Consider the following 19,511-nt stretch of genomic DNA (forward strand, 5'->3'; position numbering starts at 1 on the left):
TTCAGCAGCATGCTGGTGTGTGTGGGCCCAGTTCACTCATTTTTTTTTTTTTTAAGATTTATTTATTTGACAGAGATCACAAGTAGGCAGAGAGGCAGGCAGAGAGAGAGGGAGAGAAGCAGGCTCCCTGCCAAGCAGAGAGCCCGATGCGGGTCTTGATCCCAGGACTCAGATCATGACCTGAGCCGAGGGCAGAGGCTTTAACCCACTGAGCCACGCAGGCGCCCCCCTGTGCACTCATTTTGACAGCTCCGTGTGTGTTGGACGTCTGAGTGTTTGACCTTCATCTGTTCCTCTTTTAGTGGACATTTCAGTGGTGTCTACTTTGCTGTTCCTGACAGGGCTGCAGTTCCCATTTCACACCTGTCTTCTCAAGCATGTGGGAAGGCATTTCAAAGAAATCAGGATGTATTCTTCACGTTAGACGTTTCAGTGTGCAGGCTGAGTGAGTCTGCACTAGAGAGTAGTAACTGACTTTCCTCCACGGTCAGCCTGATTTATGTCCTGATAGTGTTTTGGAGTTCTTGTCTCCGACACCCGCAGGAACACGTGGTACCTGGTATCACATGAGCTGTCTCCTGTTGATTTTTGCCTTTCTCCGATGTCAGTGAGGTTCAGCATCTTTTTTTCTTCTTTTTTAAATTAATATATAATGTATTATTTGCCCCAGGGATACAGGTCTGTGAATCATCAGGCTCCACAGTGCTCACCATAGCACATACCCTCCCCAGTGTCCATCACCCAGCCACCCTCTCCCTGCCTCCCCCACCCCCCAGCAGCCCTCAATTTGTTTTGTGAGATTAAGAATCTCTCGTGGTTTGGGCACCTGGGTGGCTCAGTGGGTTAGGCCTCTGCCTTCGGCTCAGGTCATGATCTCAGGGTCCTAGGATCGAGTCCTGCATCGGGCTCTCTGCTCGGCGGGGAACCTGCTTCCTCCTCTCTCTCTCTGCCTGCCTCTCTGCCTACTTGTGATCTTGCTCTGTCAAATAAATAGATAAAATCTTAAAAAAAAAAAAAAAAAGAATCTCTTGTGGTTTGTCTCCCTCCTGATCCCATCTTGTCTCATTTTTTCCCTCCCTCCACCGCACGACCCCCCCCACTGCCTCTCAATTTTCCTCATATCAGTGAGATCATTTGATAATTGTCTTTCTCTGATTGACTTATTTCACTTAACGTAATACCCTCTAGTTCCATCCATGTCATTGCAAATGGCAAGATTTTGTGTTTTTTTTTTGTTTGTTTGTTTGTTTTTTTCTGATGGCTGCATAGTCTTCTATTTTATTTATATACCACATCTTCTCTATCCATTTATCTGTTGATGGACATCTAGGTTCTCTCCATAGTTTGGCTATTGTGGACATTGCTGCTATAAAAATTCAGATGCATGTGCCCCTCTAGATCACTACATTTTTTGTATCTTTAGGGTAAATACCCAGAAAGATTGCTGGGTAGTAGGGTAGCTCTATTTTCAACTTTTTGAGGAACCTCCATGCTGTTTTCCAGAGTGGCCGCACCCACTTGCATTCCCCCCAACAGTGTAGGAGGGTTCCCCTTTCTCCACATCTTCACCAACACCTGTCCTTTCCTGACTTGTTAATGTTAGCTGATTTTGCTGTTCCTGACAGGGCTGCAGTTCCCATTTCACACCTGTCTTCTCAAGCATGTGGGAAGGCATTGGTATGCAGTGTGCAGTGGTATCTCACTGTGGTTTTGATTTGTATTTCCATGATGCTGAGTGATGTGGAGCACTTTATCATGTGTCTGTTGGCCATCTGGAGGTCTTCTTTCCCGAAATGTCTGTTCATATTTTTGGCCATTTCTTTTCTTTTCTTTTTTTTTTTTTAATTTTGTTTATTTATTTGACAGAGATCACAAGTACCAGAGAGAGGCAGGCAGAGAGAGTGGGGGAAGCAGGCTCCCTGCTGAGCAGAGAGTCCCATGTGGGGCTCGACCCCAGGACCCTGAGATCATGACCTGAGGCAGAGGCTTAACCCACTGAGCCACCCAGGCGCCCCTTTTGGTCATTTCTTGATTGGATTATTTGTTCTTTGGGTGTTGAGTTTTATAAGTTCTTTATAGATTTTGGATACTAGCCCTTTATCTGATATGTCATTTGTGAATGTCTTCTCCCATTCTGTCAGTTGTCTTTTGGTTTTGTTGATTGTTTCCTTAGCTGTGCAAAAGCTTTTGATCTTGATGAAGTCCCAGTAGTTCATTATTGCCCTTGCTTCCCTTGCCTTTGTTGATGTTTCCAGGAGGAAGTTGCTGTGGCTGAGGTCACAGAGGTTGCTGCCTGTGTTCTTGTCAAGGATTTGGATGAATTCCTGTCTCACATTGAGGTCTTTCATCCATTTTGAGGCTATTTTTGTGCGTGCTATAAGGAAATGGTCCAGTTTCATTCTTCTGGAGATGACTGTCCAATTTTCCCAGCACCATTTGTTGAAGAGACTTGTCTTTTTTCCATTGGACATTCTTTCCTGCTTTGTTGAAGACTGGTGGACCATAGAGTTGAGGGTCCATTTCTGGGTTCTAAGTTCTGTTCCATTGATCTATGTGTCTGTTTTTGTGCCAGTACATCATCCTGTCTTGATGATTATGGCTTTGTAATAGAGCTTGTAGTCTGGAATTGTGATGCCACCATTCCTCTGGCTGTTCGGGGTCTTTTCTGGTTCCATATAAATTTCAGGGTTACGTGTTCCATTTCTTTGAAAAAAATAGATTTAAAAAAAATATATTTTATTTATTTATTTGACAGAGAGAGAGAGATCAAAAGTAGGCGGAGAGAGAGGAAGGGAAGCAGGCTCCCTGCTGAGCAGAGAGCCTGATGCGGGTTTCTATCCCAGGACCCTGGGATCATGACCAGAGCCAAAAGCAGAGGCTTAACCCACTGAGCCACCCAGGAGCCCCCAAATTGATGGTATTTTTTTTTTTTTTAATTTATTTACTTGAGAGAGAGACAGTGAGAGAGAGCATGAACGAGGAGAAGGTCAGAGAGAGAAGCAGACTCCCCATGGAGCTGGGAGCCCGATGCGGGACTCGATCCTGGGACTCCAGGATCATGACCCGAGCCGAAGGCAGTCGTCCAACCAACTGAGCCACCCAGGCGTCCCAAATTGATGGTATTTTGATAGGGATTGCATTAAATATAGGTTGCTTTAGGTACACAGACATTTTCACAATATTTTATCTTCCAATCCATGAGCATGGAATATTTTTCCATTTATTTGTGTCTTCCTCAATTTCTTTCACGAGTACTTTATAGTTTTCTGAGTAGAGATTCTTTGCCTCTTTGGTTAGGTTTATTCCTGGGTATCTTACAGTTTTGGGTGCAATTGTAAATGGGATCGACTCCTTCATTTCTCTTTCTTCTGTCTTGCTTTTGGTATATAGAAATGCACCTGGTTTCTGTGCATGGATTTTATATCCGGACACTTTACTGAATTCCTGTATGAGTTCTAGCAGTTCTGGGGTGGATTCTTTTGGGTTTTCCACATAAAGTATCCTATCATCTGCAAAGAGTGAGAGTGACTTCTTTGCCGATTAGGATGCCTTTAATTTCTTTTTGTTGTCTGATTGCTGAGGCTAGGACTTCTAGTACAGTGTTGAATAGCAGTGGTGATAGTGGACATCCCTGCCATATTCCTGACCTTAGGGGAAAAAGCTGTCAGTTTCTCCCCATTGAGAATGATATTCGCTGTGGGTTTTGCATAGATGGCTTTGATGATATTGAGGTTTGTACCCTCTATGCCTACACTGTGAAGAGTTTTGATCAAGAAAGACTGCTGTACTTTGTCAAATGCTTTTTCAGCACCTATTGAGCATATCATATGGTTCTTGTTCTTTATTAATGTATTGTATCACACATTGTTTGATTTGCGGGTGTTGAATCAACCTTGCAGCCCAGGAATAAATCCCATTTAGTTGTGGTGAATGATCCTTTTAATGTACTACTGTTGTATCCTATTGGCTATTATTTTGGTGAGAATTTTTGTATCCACGTTCATGGAGGATATTGGTCTGTAATTCTCCTTTTTGATGGGTTCTTTGTCTGGTTTTGGAATCAAGGTAATGCTGGCCTCATAAAATGAGTTTGGAAGTTTTCCTTCCATTTCTATATCTTGGAACAGTTTCAGGAGAACAGGTATTCATTCTTCTTTATTATTATTATTATTATTTTTTTAAAGATTTTATTTATTTATTTGACAGATAGAGAGAGAGATCTTAGATAGGCAAAGAGGCAGGCAGAGAGAGAGAGGGAGAAGCAGGATCCCTGCTGAGCAGAGAGCCTGATGTGGGGCTCGATCCCAGGACCCTGGGATCATGACCTGAGCCGAAGGCAGAGGCTTAACCCACTGAGCCACCCAGGCGCCCCTATTCATTCTTCTTTAAATGTTTGGTAGAATTCCTCTGGGAAGCCGTCTGGCCCTGGGCTCTTGTTTGTTGGGAGATATATATATATATATATATATATATATTTTTTTTTTTTTTTTTTTTTTTTTTGACAGACAGAGAGAGAGGAAGGAAAGCAGGCTCCCTGCTGAGCAGAGAGCCCGATGCGGGGCTCGATCCCAGGACCCCCGGGATCATGACCTGAGCTGAAGGCAGAGGCTTTAACCCACTGAGCCATCCAGGCACCCTAGTTCTGAGATATTATTAATGTCCGCATTGATTAGGTCCCTCGCCATTGGTACTGCCTTTTTTTTTTTTGGTCGCGAGTTTTTCTGCCTTTGTCATTTTATCCAGATAGGAATGGATGAATGAGGGGCACCTGAGTGGCTCAGTCATAAAGCACCTACCTTTGGGTCAGGTCATGATCCCAGGGTCCTGGGAACAAATCCCACATTGGGCTCCCTGCTCAGCATGGAGCCTGCTTCTCCTGCTGTCCCTTTCTCTGCTTGTGTTCTCTCTCTTTGTCAAATGAATAAATAAAATCTTAAAAAAAAAAAAAAAGATGAATGAGAGAACAAAATGCTAAAAGGGTAGCAATGACCCCAGAAAAATATACACTAACCAAATCAGAAGAGACCCAAAACCAAGGGAGAATAAAGGTGTGTGTGTGTGTGTGTGTGTGTGTGTGTGTGTGAGAGAATGACTGATGAATGGAAGACAGCCACAGACTTGATTTTGGGTATATTTTGGTCTGTTAGAAGAAACTACCTCCCAAAATTTGAAAGAAAATCTTATCTATATAGATACAAAATTAAGGGTAAACATGATGAAGGGATGGAATATGACAGTAAAGATGAAAATTTTAAAAGATTCTAAAAATGGAATTGATAAGTTGGGTGAAAAAAGAAAAAAAAAAAGGAAAGAATATGATGAGGCTGGAGACTAGAGGAAAGCCATGTGCTACATTTATGGTACATTTTGTTCTATTAAATTGTATCCCAAAATTTTAAGGAAAAAAAAACCCCTATATGTATACAGAAAATAAAGTTAAATACAATGAAGGGATAAAATATGACTTTAATAAAAAAAGATTTTTAGGGTGCCTGGGTGGCTCAGTGGGTTAGGCCCGAGCCTTCGGCTCAGGTCATGATCTCAGGGTCCTGGGATCGAGCGAGCCCCGCTTCAGGCTCTCTGCTCAGTGGGGAGCCTGCTTCCTCCTCTCTCTCTCTGCCTGCTTCTCTGCCTGCTTGTGAACTCTGTCAAATAAGTAAATAAAATCTTAAAAAAAAATAAATTGATAGCTAACATTTAAAAAAAAGATTTTTAAAAAGGTATTGATAAGATAAAATAGTTTTTAAAAAGTTAAAATAGGAAAGAGGAAAAATTTTTTAAAAAGATTAAGAAAAGGGATGCCTGGGTGGCTCAGTTGGTTAAGCAGCTGCCTTCGGCTCAGGTCGTGATCCTGCCGGCGTCCTGGGATCGAGTCCCACATTGGGTTCCTTGCTCAGCAGGGAGCCTGCTTCTCCCTCTGCCTGCCTCTCTGTCTGCCTGTGCTCACTCGTTCTCTCTCCCTCTATCCCTGACAAATAAATAAATAAAATCTTTATTAAAAAAAAAAGATTAAGAAAAAATAAAATTTAAAAAATTTAACCTTGGAAGTCTATGGCCATACCACCCTGAACGCGCCCAATCTCGTCTGATCTCGGAAGCTAAGCAGGGTCAGGCCTGGCTAGTACTTGGAGGGGAAAGACTAAAGGATCATTGAAAGAAAGCTGTGAAGTTTGTATGTTGCTTTCCCCTATCTCTGGAGTTCCGTAATTCTCACTGATCCGTGAACTTCGTCTTGGCTGGATGGTCTTGCTAGTCTTCTGGGAGAGGGGCCGTTGGAGTGATTCTCAAATGTCTTTGCCCGAGGCGGAATTGCACTGCCCTTGCCAGCTACCAGGCTAAATAATCTGCTGGGTTCGCTCTCGGAGCTTTTGTTCCCTGAGCGCTTTCTGTAGAGCTCCCGAGGCCGGGAATGAAGATGGCGGCCTCCCTATCCCCGGCCTGGAGGAGCTGAGAGCTCAGGGCCCCACTGTTCAGTGGGCCCTCAGAGAAAAGCCATCAACCCCCCCAGTCTCCCTGGTCTCCGGCTGCGCTCCGAGCTCACCCAGCCTGTGACCAACTGTTTCTGTCTCTGGTGCACGGCCCCGTTCAGGATTTACTCTCTAAACAACTTCCATAATTATCACGTGGCCGCGCTCGCTGCAGTCATCGGGTTGTATCTGACAGCTGGAAGTTTGTGCTTTTTTTTTTTTTTTTTTTAAAGATTTATTTATTTAGTTATTTGACAGAGAGAGAGATCACAAGGTGGGGGTGGAGAAGCAGGCTCCGGGCCAAGCAGAGATCCCAATGCGGGGCTCGATCCCATGACCCCAGGATCATGACCCGAGCTGAAGGCAGAGGCTTTAACCCACTGAGCAACGCAGGCACTCCAAGTTTGTGCCTTTTGACTGCTTTCATTTTCCCCTTCCAGACCCCTCTAAAAAGTGACCTTTGAAGGCTGAAGGGTTTTTTTGTTTTGTTTTGTTTTTAAGATTTTATTTATTTATTTGACAGGCAGAGATCACAAGTAGGCAGAGAGGCAGGCAGAGAGAGAGGGGGAAGCAGGCTCCCCACTGAGCAGAGAGCCTGATGCAGGGCTCAATCCCAGAACCCTGGGATCATGACCTGAGCCGAAGGCAGAGGCTTAACCCATTGAGCCACCAGGCACCCAGGCTGAAGGTTTCAGAGCTGATTTCTAACCAGAGCTTTTCAAAATGGGGGATTTATAGAAAGTAGAACTCAGTTAAGGTCTTGTAAAGATGCAGTTTTTTTCCCACTAGAGCACATGTGATAATCACCTTCTATACTAGCCTCAGCCAAGACTGTCAGTTGATTATAGGTTTCCAAATAAGGGAAAAGTGTGCCTAAGTAAACATTTATTATACAGTGATCTGTATCTGCTATAAAGGAATCAGAAAGTACAGTGAAGCCACAAAAAAGCCAGAATTACTCCTAATCGCATCACCCAGAGATAGCACAGTTAACACCTTGTAGGGTATCCACCTGGGTTTTTAACGGATATTTTAAGTCCGAGTAGAGTCCCATTATACGGAAAGTTTTGTGTGATGCTTTCTTTCCTCTTAACGATGTCCTCTGCACCCCGTTCACATTAGTAAACGCCCTTGGCTGGACCTGTCCCATAGTAGGGGGTTGCGTTCCACTCTATAGATGTGGTCCGTCCTATTTCACTAATTCCTGATTTTATGCTCTTCCTGATTCTCACCGTACTAAACGCTGGTGGGAAAATCCTAAATGTTAGTGTATGTAGTGTTTACACTAGGTTAAATCCCTAGGAGTGGAATTGCTGGGTCAGTGGGTGTGTGTACTGTCAGGGTTTGCCGGTTTGCCCTCCAGAGCACTGAGCTCTGGTGGTCCCGCTCTCAGACCCCACACTGCCTGCTTGAAGCTTCTAAAATGTTTATTGTCTTTTCCACTTTCAAAGTAAGTGTGCTCATTGTAAATTTAGAGAATACAGAAGATTAGGAAGATAGGAAAAATCCCCCATCCTACTGCTTTGAAATAATAGTTTGGGCACGCTTTCTTCTTGTTAGACACACTTTTGTTTGTCTTGTTTTGCTGCTACTGTAAGATCCGTACTGTTTTATATCATGGTCTTTTTTTCGTATCTTTTATTTTTAAAATACTTTTTCCAGTTTTCCTGAGATACAGTCGACATTTAACATTGTATAATTTTAAGGTGCACAGCATGATTTGAATTTAGTATACATTGTGAAATGAATACCATAGTAAGTTTACTGAACGTTCGTCACCTCTCACAGTTACAATTTTTTTCCTTTTTAAACAGTGATTTAATAACTTCCTTGTGCCTTTCCATGAACCTATGAAAGTGTATCAACTAGTAAGCTCTGAGAAATATTTAAAATATAAAACCTCTCTTAAATCCTCAGTAATAGCGGTATTACAGGGAAATCCTCCTATAACTTACGAATGTGTACAGGCACACTTCACCTTCTCGTGCTTCACTGTATCGCATTCACAGATGCTGCATTTTTTTTTACAGATGGAAGGTTTGTGGAGACCTTGTGTTGAACAAGTCTGTGGGTGCCGTTTTCCCAAAACCTTTCACTCACTTTGCGTCTCTGTATCACATTTTGGTAATTCTTGCAATAGTTCAAACTTTTTCATTATTATCTTTTTCTTTTTTTTAGATTTTATTTATTTATTTGAGAAGGAGCAGAGAGAGCACCTGAGTTGGGGGGAGGGGCAGAGGAAGAGGAAGATGCAGAAGCAGGCTCCTTGCCTAGCAGAGAGCCCAACCCAGCTCAATCCCTGGGATCGCGACCTGAGCCAAGGCAGGCCCTTAATCCACTGAGCCATCCAGGGCCCCTATTGTCATATCTGTTATGGTGGTTGGGATCAGTGATCATGTTTTACTGAGAAGTCAGATGATAGCATTTTTTAGCAGTAAAGTTTATCTTTAAGTAAGCGCTACGTTGAAATGGGGTTTGAACTCATGACCCTGAGTTCATGCTCTGCTGAATGAGCTACCCAGGCGCCCCCATAGAGTATTTTATTTCTTTAGGATATACTCATTGTTTTTCCAGATGTAATGCTGTGGCACACTTAATAGGCCACAGTATAGTGTAATATAACTTACACGCACTGGGAGACCCAAAAACTTCATTTGCCTGTGTTACTGTTGTGGAGGGGTCTGGAGCTCAACCTGCAGTGTCCCAGGCCTGTCCAGGGTATGTTGTTTTCATGATTTAAAAACACATGTGAGGGCACCTGGGTGGCTCAGTGTGTTAAAGCCTCTGCATTCGGCTCAGGTCATGATCTCAGGGTCCTGGGATCAAGCCCCGCATGGACCTCTCTGCTCGGTGGGGAGCCTGCTTCCTCCTCTCTCTCTGCCTGCCTCTCTGCCTATTTGTCATCTCTGTCAAATAAATAAAATCTTAAAAAAAAAAAAAAAAACCCACACTTGTGAAAGTAATATAACCTACAGGCTTAAAAAAAAAGAAAAAAGCCAAACAATAAAATTTAGAGGATAATTAATCAAAAACTTAGAAATAAGCATTAAAAAACCTCTAAGTTTTATTGCACTATCTCCTCCTGCCCCCCAGTGCTAACAGCTATGATTAGATTTCTGCATAAGTGGAATCCTGCAAATAAATAATTCAGCAGAATCCTGCTACATAAATCGATACATCTGCCTCTGCAGTGTGTTTTTAAATGTGAGCAGAACAGCACAGACTTATTTCCACCGCAGTCGGAGAAGCCGGCCTCAGTCTCTGACCCAGTGCTTGATAGTATTGGTACGCCTTAAGTAGCCATTCATGAATTAGTGGGTGCAGTAGTTTCCTGTGGCTGCTTTTAACAATTTACCGTGAAGCTGGTGGGCTTAAAACACTCAAATTTATTTTCCCACAGTTCTGGACGCTGGAAGACCAGAACCAAGGCACCAGCAGGGCCTCACTCCCTCCATAGGTTTTGGGAGGAATATGTGCACTTGGCTTCCGCTGTTTCTTGGCTCTAGACGCCTCACTCCAGTCTCTGCCTCTGTCTTTTCATTCTGCCCCCCCCCATATGTCCATGTCATCCGCGGTTCCTCAAAAGACACTTTATACCTTATGTGTCATAAAGACATATGGTCCTTTCAAAACCTTGGTTATACCAGTTACTTGTAAGCACCAGCATTCATGGCAATGACATGTCGGCCTCCCCCCAAGTTACACGGTCTCCGGGTTCTCTACCGAACACCTGTGTCACTGAAGCAGTCTCTGTTCTTTGGGGTTATTTCCTCAGGAGAGAACCACAGAAGTGGAATTACTGTGCGGAAGATAAGTACAGTTTCGGGCTTTGGATAAAAATGACGGGACTCTTCTTAGAAGGATGCTGCTCTCACTGTGGTCAGGATGGTGAAAGGCTGCTTCTCTTGTGCATCTGCTGTCGCGGCTCTCTCTTGTGCGGAGACGTGAGGCGGGCCGGCCTGCCCAGGTGCGAAGGGTGAAGGCTGGGCTGTGGCCCGAGCGCTCTGCAGTGCGCCCTTCCCCGCCTGGAGCCCAGACCGCCTCTCTCTCAAGGATCTGCCTGCGGGGCAGCGGGGCGGAGAGCTGCACAGCCACCAGATGGCTGGGGTGCCACCACCAGGCTCCTCTCCAGCAGCCCCCACCTCGTCCTAAAGGACAGTGAGGGCCTCACAGGCCTTCCCCGTGTGGCTTAGACGGGGAGTTGCCAAGGGCCCGGGTGCCGACCTTTCTTGGGCTGAGCAGCCAGGCACGTCTTAGCTGGGGTCCAGAGCCCACCCCTGGAGCAGGAGAGTGCTTTGCGGGGGAGGGTCCTAGGTCCTGAACCTCTGTGAACTTTCACAGGGAGTGAGAGTGGACACAAGAGACCACAGCGGGGCCACAGCCCGGATGCTGGCCAAGCAGTACGGACACATGAAGATTGTGGGGCTGATCGACGCTCACTCGCCTGCTCTGCCCAAGAACGTCTACCGGAGTCCAGGTACGTGCTGCGGCGCTGCCAGGTCCCCTGCCAGCCCCCACCTGCCCCTGAGATTTGGCTCCTGCAGCCTTGCCAAGAGACGCCTGCCTCCCCCGTGATTCCACTGTGTGGAGGCTGAGGCGTGCTGGTCTGCAGGAGACAGGCCCATTAGCGTGGAGTGGCAGCGGCCAGGCCGAAGGTGCCCAGCAGGCCGGCAGCGCTCCAGGACACGCGGGCCGCAGCCTCCCGGCCGGGATGCCTCACACCTGCTGTTCCTTGACTTTGCTTGTGGTGCTTATTACCACACGAAACATTTTAACTTTATATAGTCAGAGTCATCCGTCTTTATTGCTTTTAGGTTTGGGCCAGTCACAGATCCTCCCGTTCCTGGTTGTACAAGAATTCGCTCGCTTTTTTCTGGTTCATACCCGGTTTCGTTTTGGACATTTAGCTCTCTGACCCTGTGTACTTTCTTGTCATGTGTGGCGTGAGTGTGGCGTTCAGATGGCTTCGCTGTTGTCCTGGCTTCATTAAACTGTGTTAACAGTCCCATCTCTGGTCTCGTGATCTGAGAGGCTTTGTCATGGACTCTGAGTTTCTGTCTGTGCCCCGCTCTGCTTCTGGGCTTGCTCTCCTGTTCTCCGGGTCTGTCCACACACCAGACCCACACGGCTGACTCCTTGCAGCTTTCTGTAGAACGTTGGACTATCTCTGGCCGGCCAGTCCCCCTGCAGCTTTCCCTTTCCGGTCGGTGTTCCCTAGTATCACTCATGTATTTTTCTTTCTTTTTTTTTTTTTTTTTTAAGATTTTATTTATTTATTTGAGAGAGAGACAGTGAGAGAGAGCATGAGCGAGGAGGTCAGAGGGAGAAGCAGACTCCCCGTGGAGCTGGGAGCCTGATGCGGAACTCGATCCCAGGACTCCAGGATCATGACCTGAGCCGAAGGCAGTCGTCCAACCAACTGAGCCACCCAGGCATCCCTCATGTATTTTTCTGTGTCAACTTGAGCATCAACTTGTCTAGCTGCTTAGGAACGGCGTGTTGTTGGGACTCTGGCAGATTTGTAAATCAATGACCCGTTTTATGATTCTGAGCCATCCTCTGTAACAGCAAGGGACGTCTTTAGTTCAAGTGTACTTTTGTGTCTACAGGAGGGTTAAAAAATTTCCTCCTTGACATTGTGTATGTAGCATTTTTTCTTCCTAAGTGTATTTGTTGCTGTTGTAAATGGGGTTTCACTGCCTTCATATGCTCCGCCTGTCTGTTGTCTGTGAGGATGAAGGCTGTTGGGGTCTGCGTGCCAGTTCCATGTTCTGTTCTGCTGAATTCTGTCACTGCTTGAGTTGATTGATTTTCCAGGCTTTTCCAGGTATACTACCATACAGTCTGCCCATAGAGATAGATTCACTGCTTCCTTCTGATTTGTGTACCTCTGATTTCTTTCATTTAGTTGCATGGGCCAGGATTCTTGTAAGTGGTTGAATGTGTGGGGACAGTGGGAATTCACCTGGTCCTGACCTTAGCGGAAATGCCACCGTAGGTGAGATGCTGGCTAGGAGGGTAAGGTGTGCATGTATCCTCTCGTGTTAAGAAAGTATCTGATGTTTTCTGTATTCCTGGCTGTTTTTTACAGGAATAAGTGTAGAATTTTGTGAAAGGCTTTTTCAGCATCTATGAAGAAGATTATTAATTTTCTCTTTAGGTCTCCTAATAGAGTATATTAGTGAATTTCCTAATAATGAGCCAAGTTTACATCGTTTGTTTAAATCCCACGTGGTATGTTATTTTCTTAATGTGATGTTGGATTGTTTGCCAGTGTTTTAGTGTTTCTGTCTGGCTATTCAGTTATAAATCATACTGGTTTTTGATTGTGTTTTATCGGGTGTACCTCATATAGAGAATTTGAGTTTTCCTTCCTATTTTGTGCTCTGGAACAATTTATGCAGCATAGGTGCCCTGTGGTGTTTAAAGGTTTGGCAGGATTCTCCTGTGAGACCATCTGGATCTGGTCTTTCTTTGGGTAAGTTTTTCTGTTTCTGCTGTAGAAATTGGTCCGCTTAAGCCTTTTCATTTCCCAGGGGCCAGGTTTGATAAACTGCATTTTCCTAGGAAATCCCTTCCTCTGGGATTTCAAACTTCGGCTCGCACAGAGGTCTGCAAAACCATTTCTGTCTCCTAAAAAGTTCCAGTGGTTATTTTCCTGTGTCATTTCTGTTTTTTACCTGCCTCCTAACTCAATCCTCTCTCCTCTTTCTTGTTCAGTCTTTGGTGGTTTTCTCACTTTCCTGCAGTACTGCTTTTCCACTCAAATATTTTTTAAAAAGAGATTTATTTATTTGACAGAGAGACAGCAGGGAGGAAAGGGAGAGCAGGCTCCCGCTGAGCAGGGAGTCCGATGTGGGGTTGATCCCAAAACCCTGGGATCATGACCTGAGCCAAAGGCAGAGGTTTTACGACTGAGCCACCCACGCACCCCGCCACTCACATCTCTTCTGCTTTGGGCACCTCATGACTGAGTCTTCATTTTATTTTATTTTATTTAAAGATTTTATTTATTTATTTGACAGACAGAATGAGAGGCAGGCAGAGAGAGAGAGGGGGGAGGAAGCAGGCTCCCCACCAAGCAGAGAGCCCAATGCAGGGCTCGATCCCAGGACTCTGAGATCGTGACCTGAGCTGAAGGCAGACGCTTAACCCACTGAGCCACCCAGGCACCCCATGAGTCTTTATTTTAAAAATCTGACCTTTCTTTTGCTTTGTTTTGTTTGTTTGTTTTTTTAAAGATTTTATTTATTTATCAGAGGGGGGGGTGGAGAGAGCGAGCACAGGCAGACAGAATGGTAGGCAGAGGCAGAGGGAGAAGCAGGCTCCCTGCTGAGCAAGGAGCCTGATGTGGGACTCGATCCCAGGACGCTGGGATCATGACCTGAGCTGAAGGCAGCTGCTTAACCAACTGAGCCACCCAGGCGTCCCTATTTATTTATTTAAATATTTTATTTATTTATTTGACAGACAGAGATCACAAGCAGGCAGACAGGCAGGCAGAGAGAGGGAAAGGAGGAAGCAGGCTCCCTGCAGAGCAGAGAGCCCGATGCGGGACTCAGTCCCAGGACCCTGAGATCATGACCTGAGCCGAAGGCAGCAACTTAACCCACTGAGCCACCCAGACGCCCCTGTTTTGTTTTTTTAAAGATTCTATTTTTAAGTCCTCCCTGAGCCCAACACAGGGCTTGAACTCACAATCCCGAGGTCAAGAGTCACCCACTCTACTGACTGAGCCAGCCAGGTGCCCAGTTGGCCTTTGTTTTCTCCCTCTTTCCTGAGTTCCCTTTCCCTTTCTCACTGTCGTGAGTGCGTGCCTGTCTCTCTCTCTGGTTTTTTTTTTTTTTTTTAAGATTTTATTTATTTGACAGAGATAGATCACAAGTAGGCAGAGAGTCAGGCAGAGAGGGAAGAGGAAGCAGGCTCCTTGCTGAGCAGAGAGAGCACAATGCAGGGCTCGATCCCAGGACCCTGGGATCATGACCCAAGCCAAAGGCAGAGGCTTTAACCCACTGAACCACCCAGGCGCCCCATGCCTGTCTCTTTTTATTTTCCGTTTTGGATTTCTGAATCAGGATGCTTTTTCAGCTCTTCCATGCTTGTTTAAGATGTGCCCATGTGGAGTATCACGCTCGCTTTCTTCTTCCTCTTTGGTGGTGGTGGTTTGCAGGGAGGTGCATCTTCACTCACTGCAGTGTTTGGTCCCCGGTTCCTGTGTCCTCCCTGGAGATGGCTGGAGGGGGACATGGCAAAGCCAAGCCTGATGTGTCTGTCCTTGATATGGTTTTGTCTTGCCTGATCCTGGAAGTTCCCCACTGGCTTCTCGTTCACTGTTCCGTTTCCAAGATGGGTCTGCCGGGAGCGGGGCTATCCTGCTCCATGGCCTATGTGCATTTTTAAGTTGCTGCTCTGGGGTTGTGCTTCCCTCTGCCAGGACGCTTTTTCTGCCACAGAATAGACTTTTTCTGGGCGCAACACTGGCACGTCTTGCCCTCATGTTGCTTCGAGTGTGGCTTTATTCTAGACCTGCCTGCTCTTCTCGGAGACTGGATGTGTGTGAGCAACAAGTCTCTCTGCGAGAAGAGAAACGGACGTGTCACGTTGCCACAGGAGCAAGGAACAGGCGCCGGGGGTGCACTCTGTCGTCCCACTTCTGTGGAAGGGGTGGGATTCCTGTGGCTGTGTCTGTTGTCCTTGCTCACTTGTCAAGTTCAAGAGGATGTGCTGGGAGGTTCAGATTCACGGAGCCTCCTTTGCCTTAGTTACCCCTTTTCCCTCGTCCTTTTACTCTTGAGGAGTCGGCCGTCTTCTGCCTGGGCAGTTGCAGTTTCCTCCCAGTGGCGTAGATCCTGGAGTGCGTGGGAACAAGCTGGGTGGGGAAGAGAGGGTCACTGGCCTGGCATCACTGGCCACGTTTGGAACCTGCCTCAGTAACGCCCTCACTCGCCAGGTGGTCACTGACCTGGGCTGTCACGCCAGCGTGCTGCTCCCCCGCCACGGTCTGGCTCCCTTCCTGCCTCAGGGTCGCTGGTGACGGGCGCCAGCTCATGGGGGGCCGTGGATGAAGGGCTCCTTTGGCATCTGAGCCCCAGTGTACCAGCCCAAGAGTGAGGGCTCACCAGATGCTTCGAGCCTTACACAAATCTGGTCGTGGGGGCTCCCTTCCAGGTGTGATGAAATAAAACTGTGAAAAGCTCTAAGATGGTAGGGACTGTGAGTGAGCCCAGCCCTTCCGCTGTGACAGGCCGCATGCGGGGTGCTTCCCTGGCCCCAGCGTGCGGCCAGGACGTGCAGGGGACAAAAGTGCAGTTTTTAGGAAGTAATGACTGATATCCTCTATGTCTATGACCAGGTGGATCTTATTTATCATCTCAGAACAAAATTTAGTTCTGGTTTTAAATGTACATACTTGTTATAAAAAATTCTCAATCCAGAGAGCGGAGTAAGAATTAAGACTGCCCCATCGTGACAGACTTTGTCAGTTGAGACTCCTGCTCAGCGAGCTTGCTTCCTCCCCGATCTCTCCGCGGCCTTCTGAATGGTGGACTGGCCCACTGTGGCACTGCTTTCGAGTGGTATCCTGGGAAACAGTTTTTTCTTCTTAATGTGAGAAAACCAATTATGATGATTTTATTCCCACCTACTATGAAGATTACTAAAATAGTCCATCACTGAACAAAATGTCCCAATTCTGGTGTTTGACCTGCAGACAAATTTGAAGACCTAAGCTCTTCTGATGAATCCTGCCCCGTTCCGCAGAGACAGAGGCCCTGTCGGAAGAAGGGCCTCAGCATCCATGAGGGGCCTCGAGCCTTGGCCAGGATCACAGCCATTGGACTTGGGGGCAAGATGCAGCAGCCTTGCCGCGGTGAGTGCTCCCACCTCCTGCTGGCTCCTTGGTGGTGCATCCTGAGATGCCGGCCTGATGAGACCGAGCAGTTCTTGGCCCTTGGAACGTGGGCCCTGGGGGCTGCAGCTCACAGATCAGAACTGATTACAGGGATAGGAAGACACTGATCACTGGCTTGCTTCTGGGTTTGTCCTTTGATTTTCCTTTCCAGGGGTTACGTTACAGAATAGAACTTTCTCTCCAGCAGTGGAAATACAGTGAAGCTGGGGTTTCCTTTATCAGCTAGTGCAGAGAAAACGTTGAAGCCTAGACTCCGTGCCCTTCACCAGCTGGAGGTGGCTGTGTTCTGGGCAGGCTGTTTCTCCCCATGCTAGACTGGAGTGGTTTTGGGCGGTACACTTAGTGTGCTCGTAGTGCGTTTTCTCTCATCGGCAGCGCCTCATGGGGAGCGCAGTGTTCTTGGGGCGCAGGAGTGTTGACACTCGCTGTGGCCTGACCAAGCGATCAGTCTTAGGTGTGAGTTACATTTTCTTTGATGTTTGTCACCTAGCAGCGGCCAGGTCAGTCCTGCTGGTCTAGCAAGCTGGGTGGATGGACCCATCTCGTGAGCAGGTGCCCCCCGGGGCTTAGAAACTGACTTTCCCAGTCACAGGGGGCCTTGCTTCGGTCAAGAATACACAAGACTCCATTGCCTACCAGGACCTTGAGCGCTGGGTTGAGAGCTCTAGGCCCACCTTTTCCCATCAGCCACAGAGGGGTGGGCTGACTGGGCCACTGGAGAAGCTGCCCCCAGCCGTGGTCAGGCCGCTGCAGGGTGACTGCCTGCCGCCTCCTCCATGGAGCATGCTTGTGAGCCCATAGCTCTGGGGTATTTGGCCGGGTGCTTCTGTAGTGCGGAGGCCATGCTGTCTGGCCCACCTGAGGTATGGCAGGGACACAGGAAGGTCGGGTCCTACCCAGGGTTGGGGGGATGGTTATAACCTGTGTTGCTGTACAACAGGTGCTTTTTTTTAAAAATTTTTATTTATTTATTTATTTGACAGAGAGAGAGAGATCACAGTAGACAGAGAGAGAGGGAAGCAGGCTCCCTGCCGAGATGCGGGACTTGATCCCAGGACCCTGAGATCATGACCCAAGCCGAAGGCAGCAGCTTAACCCACTGAGCCACCCAGGTGCCCAACAGGTGCTTTTGAAAACGGAATTCGTTGGGAGTTACCAAAATAATCTGGCTGGAGCCCATTTATACACAACTTCTTATGCACCCACAGAGGCAGAAAAACATTTACCTAAGAATGATGCTTATTGTTCCATTCTTAGTTATGCCATTTCCTTACACCTTGTGGTATTTAAATTCTCTGTCTGTGCCTGTATCCTCTTTGCCAGTGATCAGGAAATATTCTCGTGCAGGCAGATGCGTCCAGAGGTCATGTAAACTTGGTGTCACTGCTGTTTGTCTTTAGCTGGAGGCCTCCGCCTCCCTGCTTGGCCAGATCTCTTTGGCTGAGGCTGACTCAGCCGACGAGCAGCGCCCCAGATGTTTTTGTTGAAAAGTCACAAGGAGTGTGAAGGCTGGTGTGTGTGAGATTTTGTTCCCAGCTGTGAGGAATATTTAGTATCTGGTTTGCCTGCGGCTCAGGAACCTGTAAGCACAGCTTACCGTGTCCTGCTCTGTCCACTTGGAAAGGCAGCACAGGGGGTGATGGAGGGGGCGCCAGGTCGGACTGGGCCCAATGGCGTGTCCGTGCCCTTGCCCAGACAGACTGGCCCCCACGCCCCTTGGAGTCCTTCCTCACCTGCAGAGCGTGCCGCGGGGTGCCGACGGGGGAACAGCCATTTAGACGGAACTTTCTGCTTGCCTGAATCCCGGGCCTTCCCTCCCGCTGAAATTCCTCTGCGGAGGCTGAATTTGTTAGGAGGAAGTCGTCTCTTTTGTGCTCATGTGGGTTTACATGCCCCTTTCTGTCCACAGAGCAGGTGCCTCTGCCGGGCTACGTCACCTTCAACAGCAGCGACGAGAACCCGCTGGTGGCGGGAGGCCTCTGCTACAGGGACGTCACCTCCCCGATCAATGACCGGGATGTGGAGAGCAGCAGCAGCAGCAGTCGGGGTGAGTGCGCCCCGCCCCGCCCGGCTGGGGGCTCCGCTGGAGCGGCCCGCCACCCCCTGCCACCCCTCAGTGGGGACACGGACTGTGGCAGGCCCAGCCAGTAGAGAGCAGGGGTGAAGGATCCCGCAGGGGTGGGCCGGGCCACCCTAGCTGGGTGCTTGCATTTATTAGCGAACGGAACAGGCAAAACTCCTGTGCACGTGTTAGGGCGGGAGGGCTTGAGCCGGGCCTCGGAGAACAGGGAGCTATTTGAGGAGCTGATGGAGGCGGTGGTGCAGGGCCCTGGGGAGTCCTCGCGGGGGAGACCTATGGTCAGCTGCCCTCGTCTTCCCTGTTTCCAGAAGAGCGCGCCCTCTGTGCCAGCCTGGGGGCCGGGGGGCGCAGCAGCAGCAGCGAGGGCCTGACCAGAGCCCCCGGAGTCAGCAGCGAGGCGTCGCTGGAGAGCAACGAGGTGAAGCTTTTCTTCATCTCCCCCCTCCCTCCCCTTTCTTGGTGTCGTGGGGGCTGCCCCCTTGGAGAGGGCAAGGCTGGTGACGAGGACGTCGTGCCAGGCAGACACACAGCGTCCTGTGAGCCCCGCCCGCCCTGTAGGTCACCAAGGAAGCCTCTCGGCGGCTGGTGGGTGTGGGGGGCAGAGGGCAGAGTGGCTGCAGCTGCGTTAGCTGTGAGCCCCGCAGTGTTCACTCTAAGCACACTTCTCGCCACAGGATTCGGATCATGCCTGTCAGAGTTCGGTTCGCAAGCAAACTAAAAGCTACATGAAGACCAAGAGTCGTTACAGCAACAGCGTCAGCCCGTGGCCTCCCGGCACCGGCCCTCCCGGGGCAGCCTCTTCCCCAGGATCCATGACCCAGACAGAGAGATGCCCCCATTCAGGACCTCAGGTAAGGGTCACGGGGACACCAGCAGTTAGACGTTGGGTGCTTCGTGTGCTCCGTGAGGCCCGCACTGAACACGTACGATGGGCAGGTGCCGGTGAGAGCGGAGCGAGCCGACGGCCCCCCAGATGGTCTGTGGAGCTCGTCAGGCGGAGACGGCTCCTGAGGGCTCCAGGTGCTGGCTGCAGGGCTTCTGTTCCATCCCTTTC

General features: G+C 48.2%; 1 protein-coding gene across 19 annotated transcripts in view; it reads left to right on the forward strand.

Moving 5' to 3' along the window:
- ANKS3 (ankyrin repeat and sterile alpha motif domain containing 3) overlaps positions 1 to 19,511 on the forward strand; it is a 35,600-nt gene that overhangs the window by 11,004 nt on the left and 5,085 nt on the right. For 12 of the 19 annotated variants that reach the window (XM_082713084.1, XM_082713097.1, XM_082713102.1 and 9 more), the window contains 5 exons: positions 10,809 to 10,944; positions 16,177 to 16,335; positions 18,287 to 18,424; positions 18,766 to 18,875; positions 19,132 to 19,308. In XM_082713084.1, the coding sequence (XP_082569210.1) occupies positions 10,809 to 10,944; positions 16,177 to 16,335; positions 18,287 to 18,424; positions 18,766 to 18,875; positions 19,132 to 19,308 (720 nt within the window). The remainder of the gene's footprint in view (positions 1 to 10,808; positions 10,945 to 16,176; positions 16,336 to 18,286; positions 18,425 to 18,765; positions 18,876 to 19,131; positions 19,309 to 19,511) is intronic. The other 7 variants (XM_082713099.1, XM_082713101.1, XM_082713085.1 and 4 more) reach the window with 1 other exon arrangement.

This window comes from Mustela nivalis, assembly GCF_964662115.1.
Source record: "Mustela nivalis genome assembly, chromosome: 19".
In the NCBI taxonomy this organism is placed as follows: Eukaryota; Metazoa; Chordata; class Mammalia; order Carnivora; family Mustelidae; genus Mustela; species Mustela nivalis.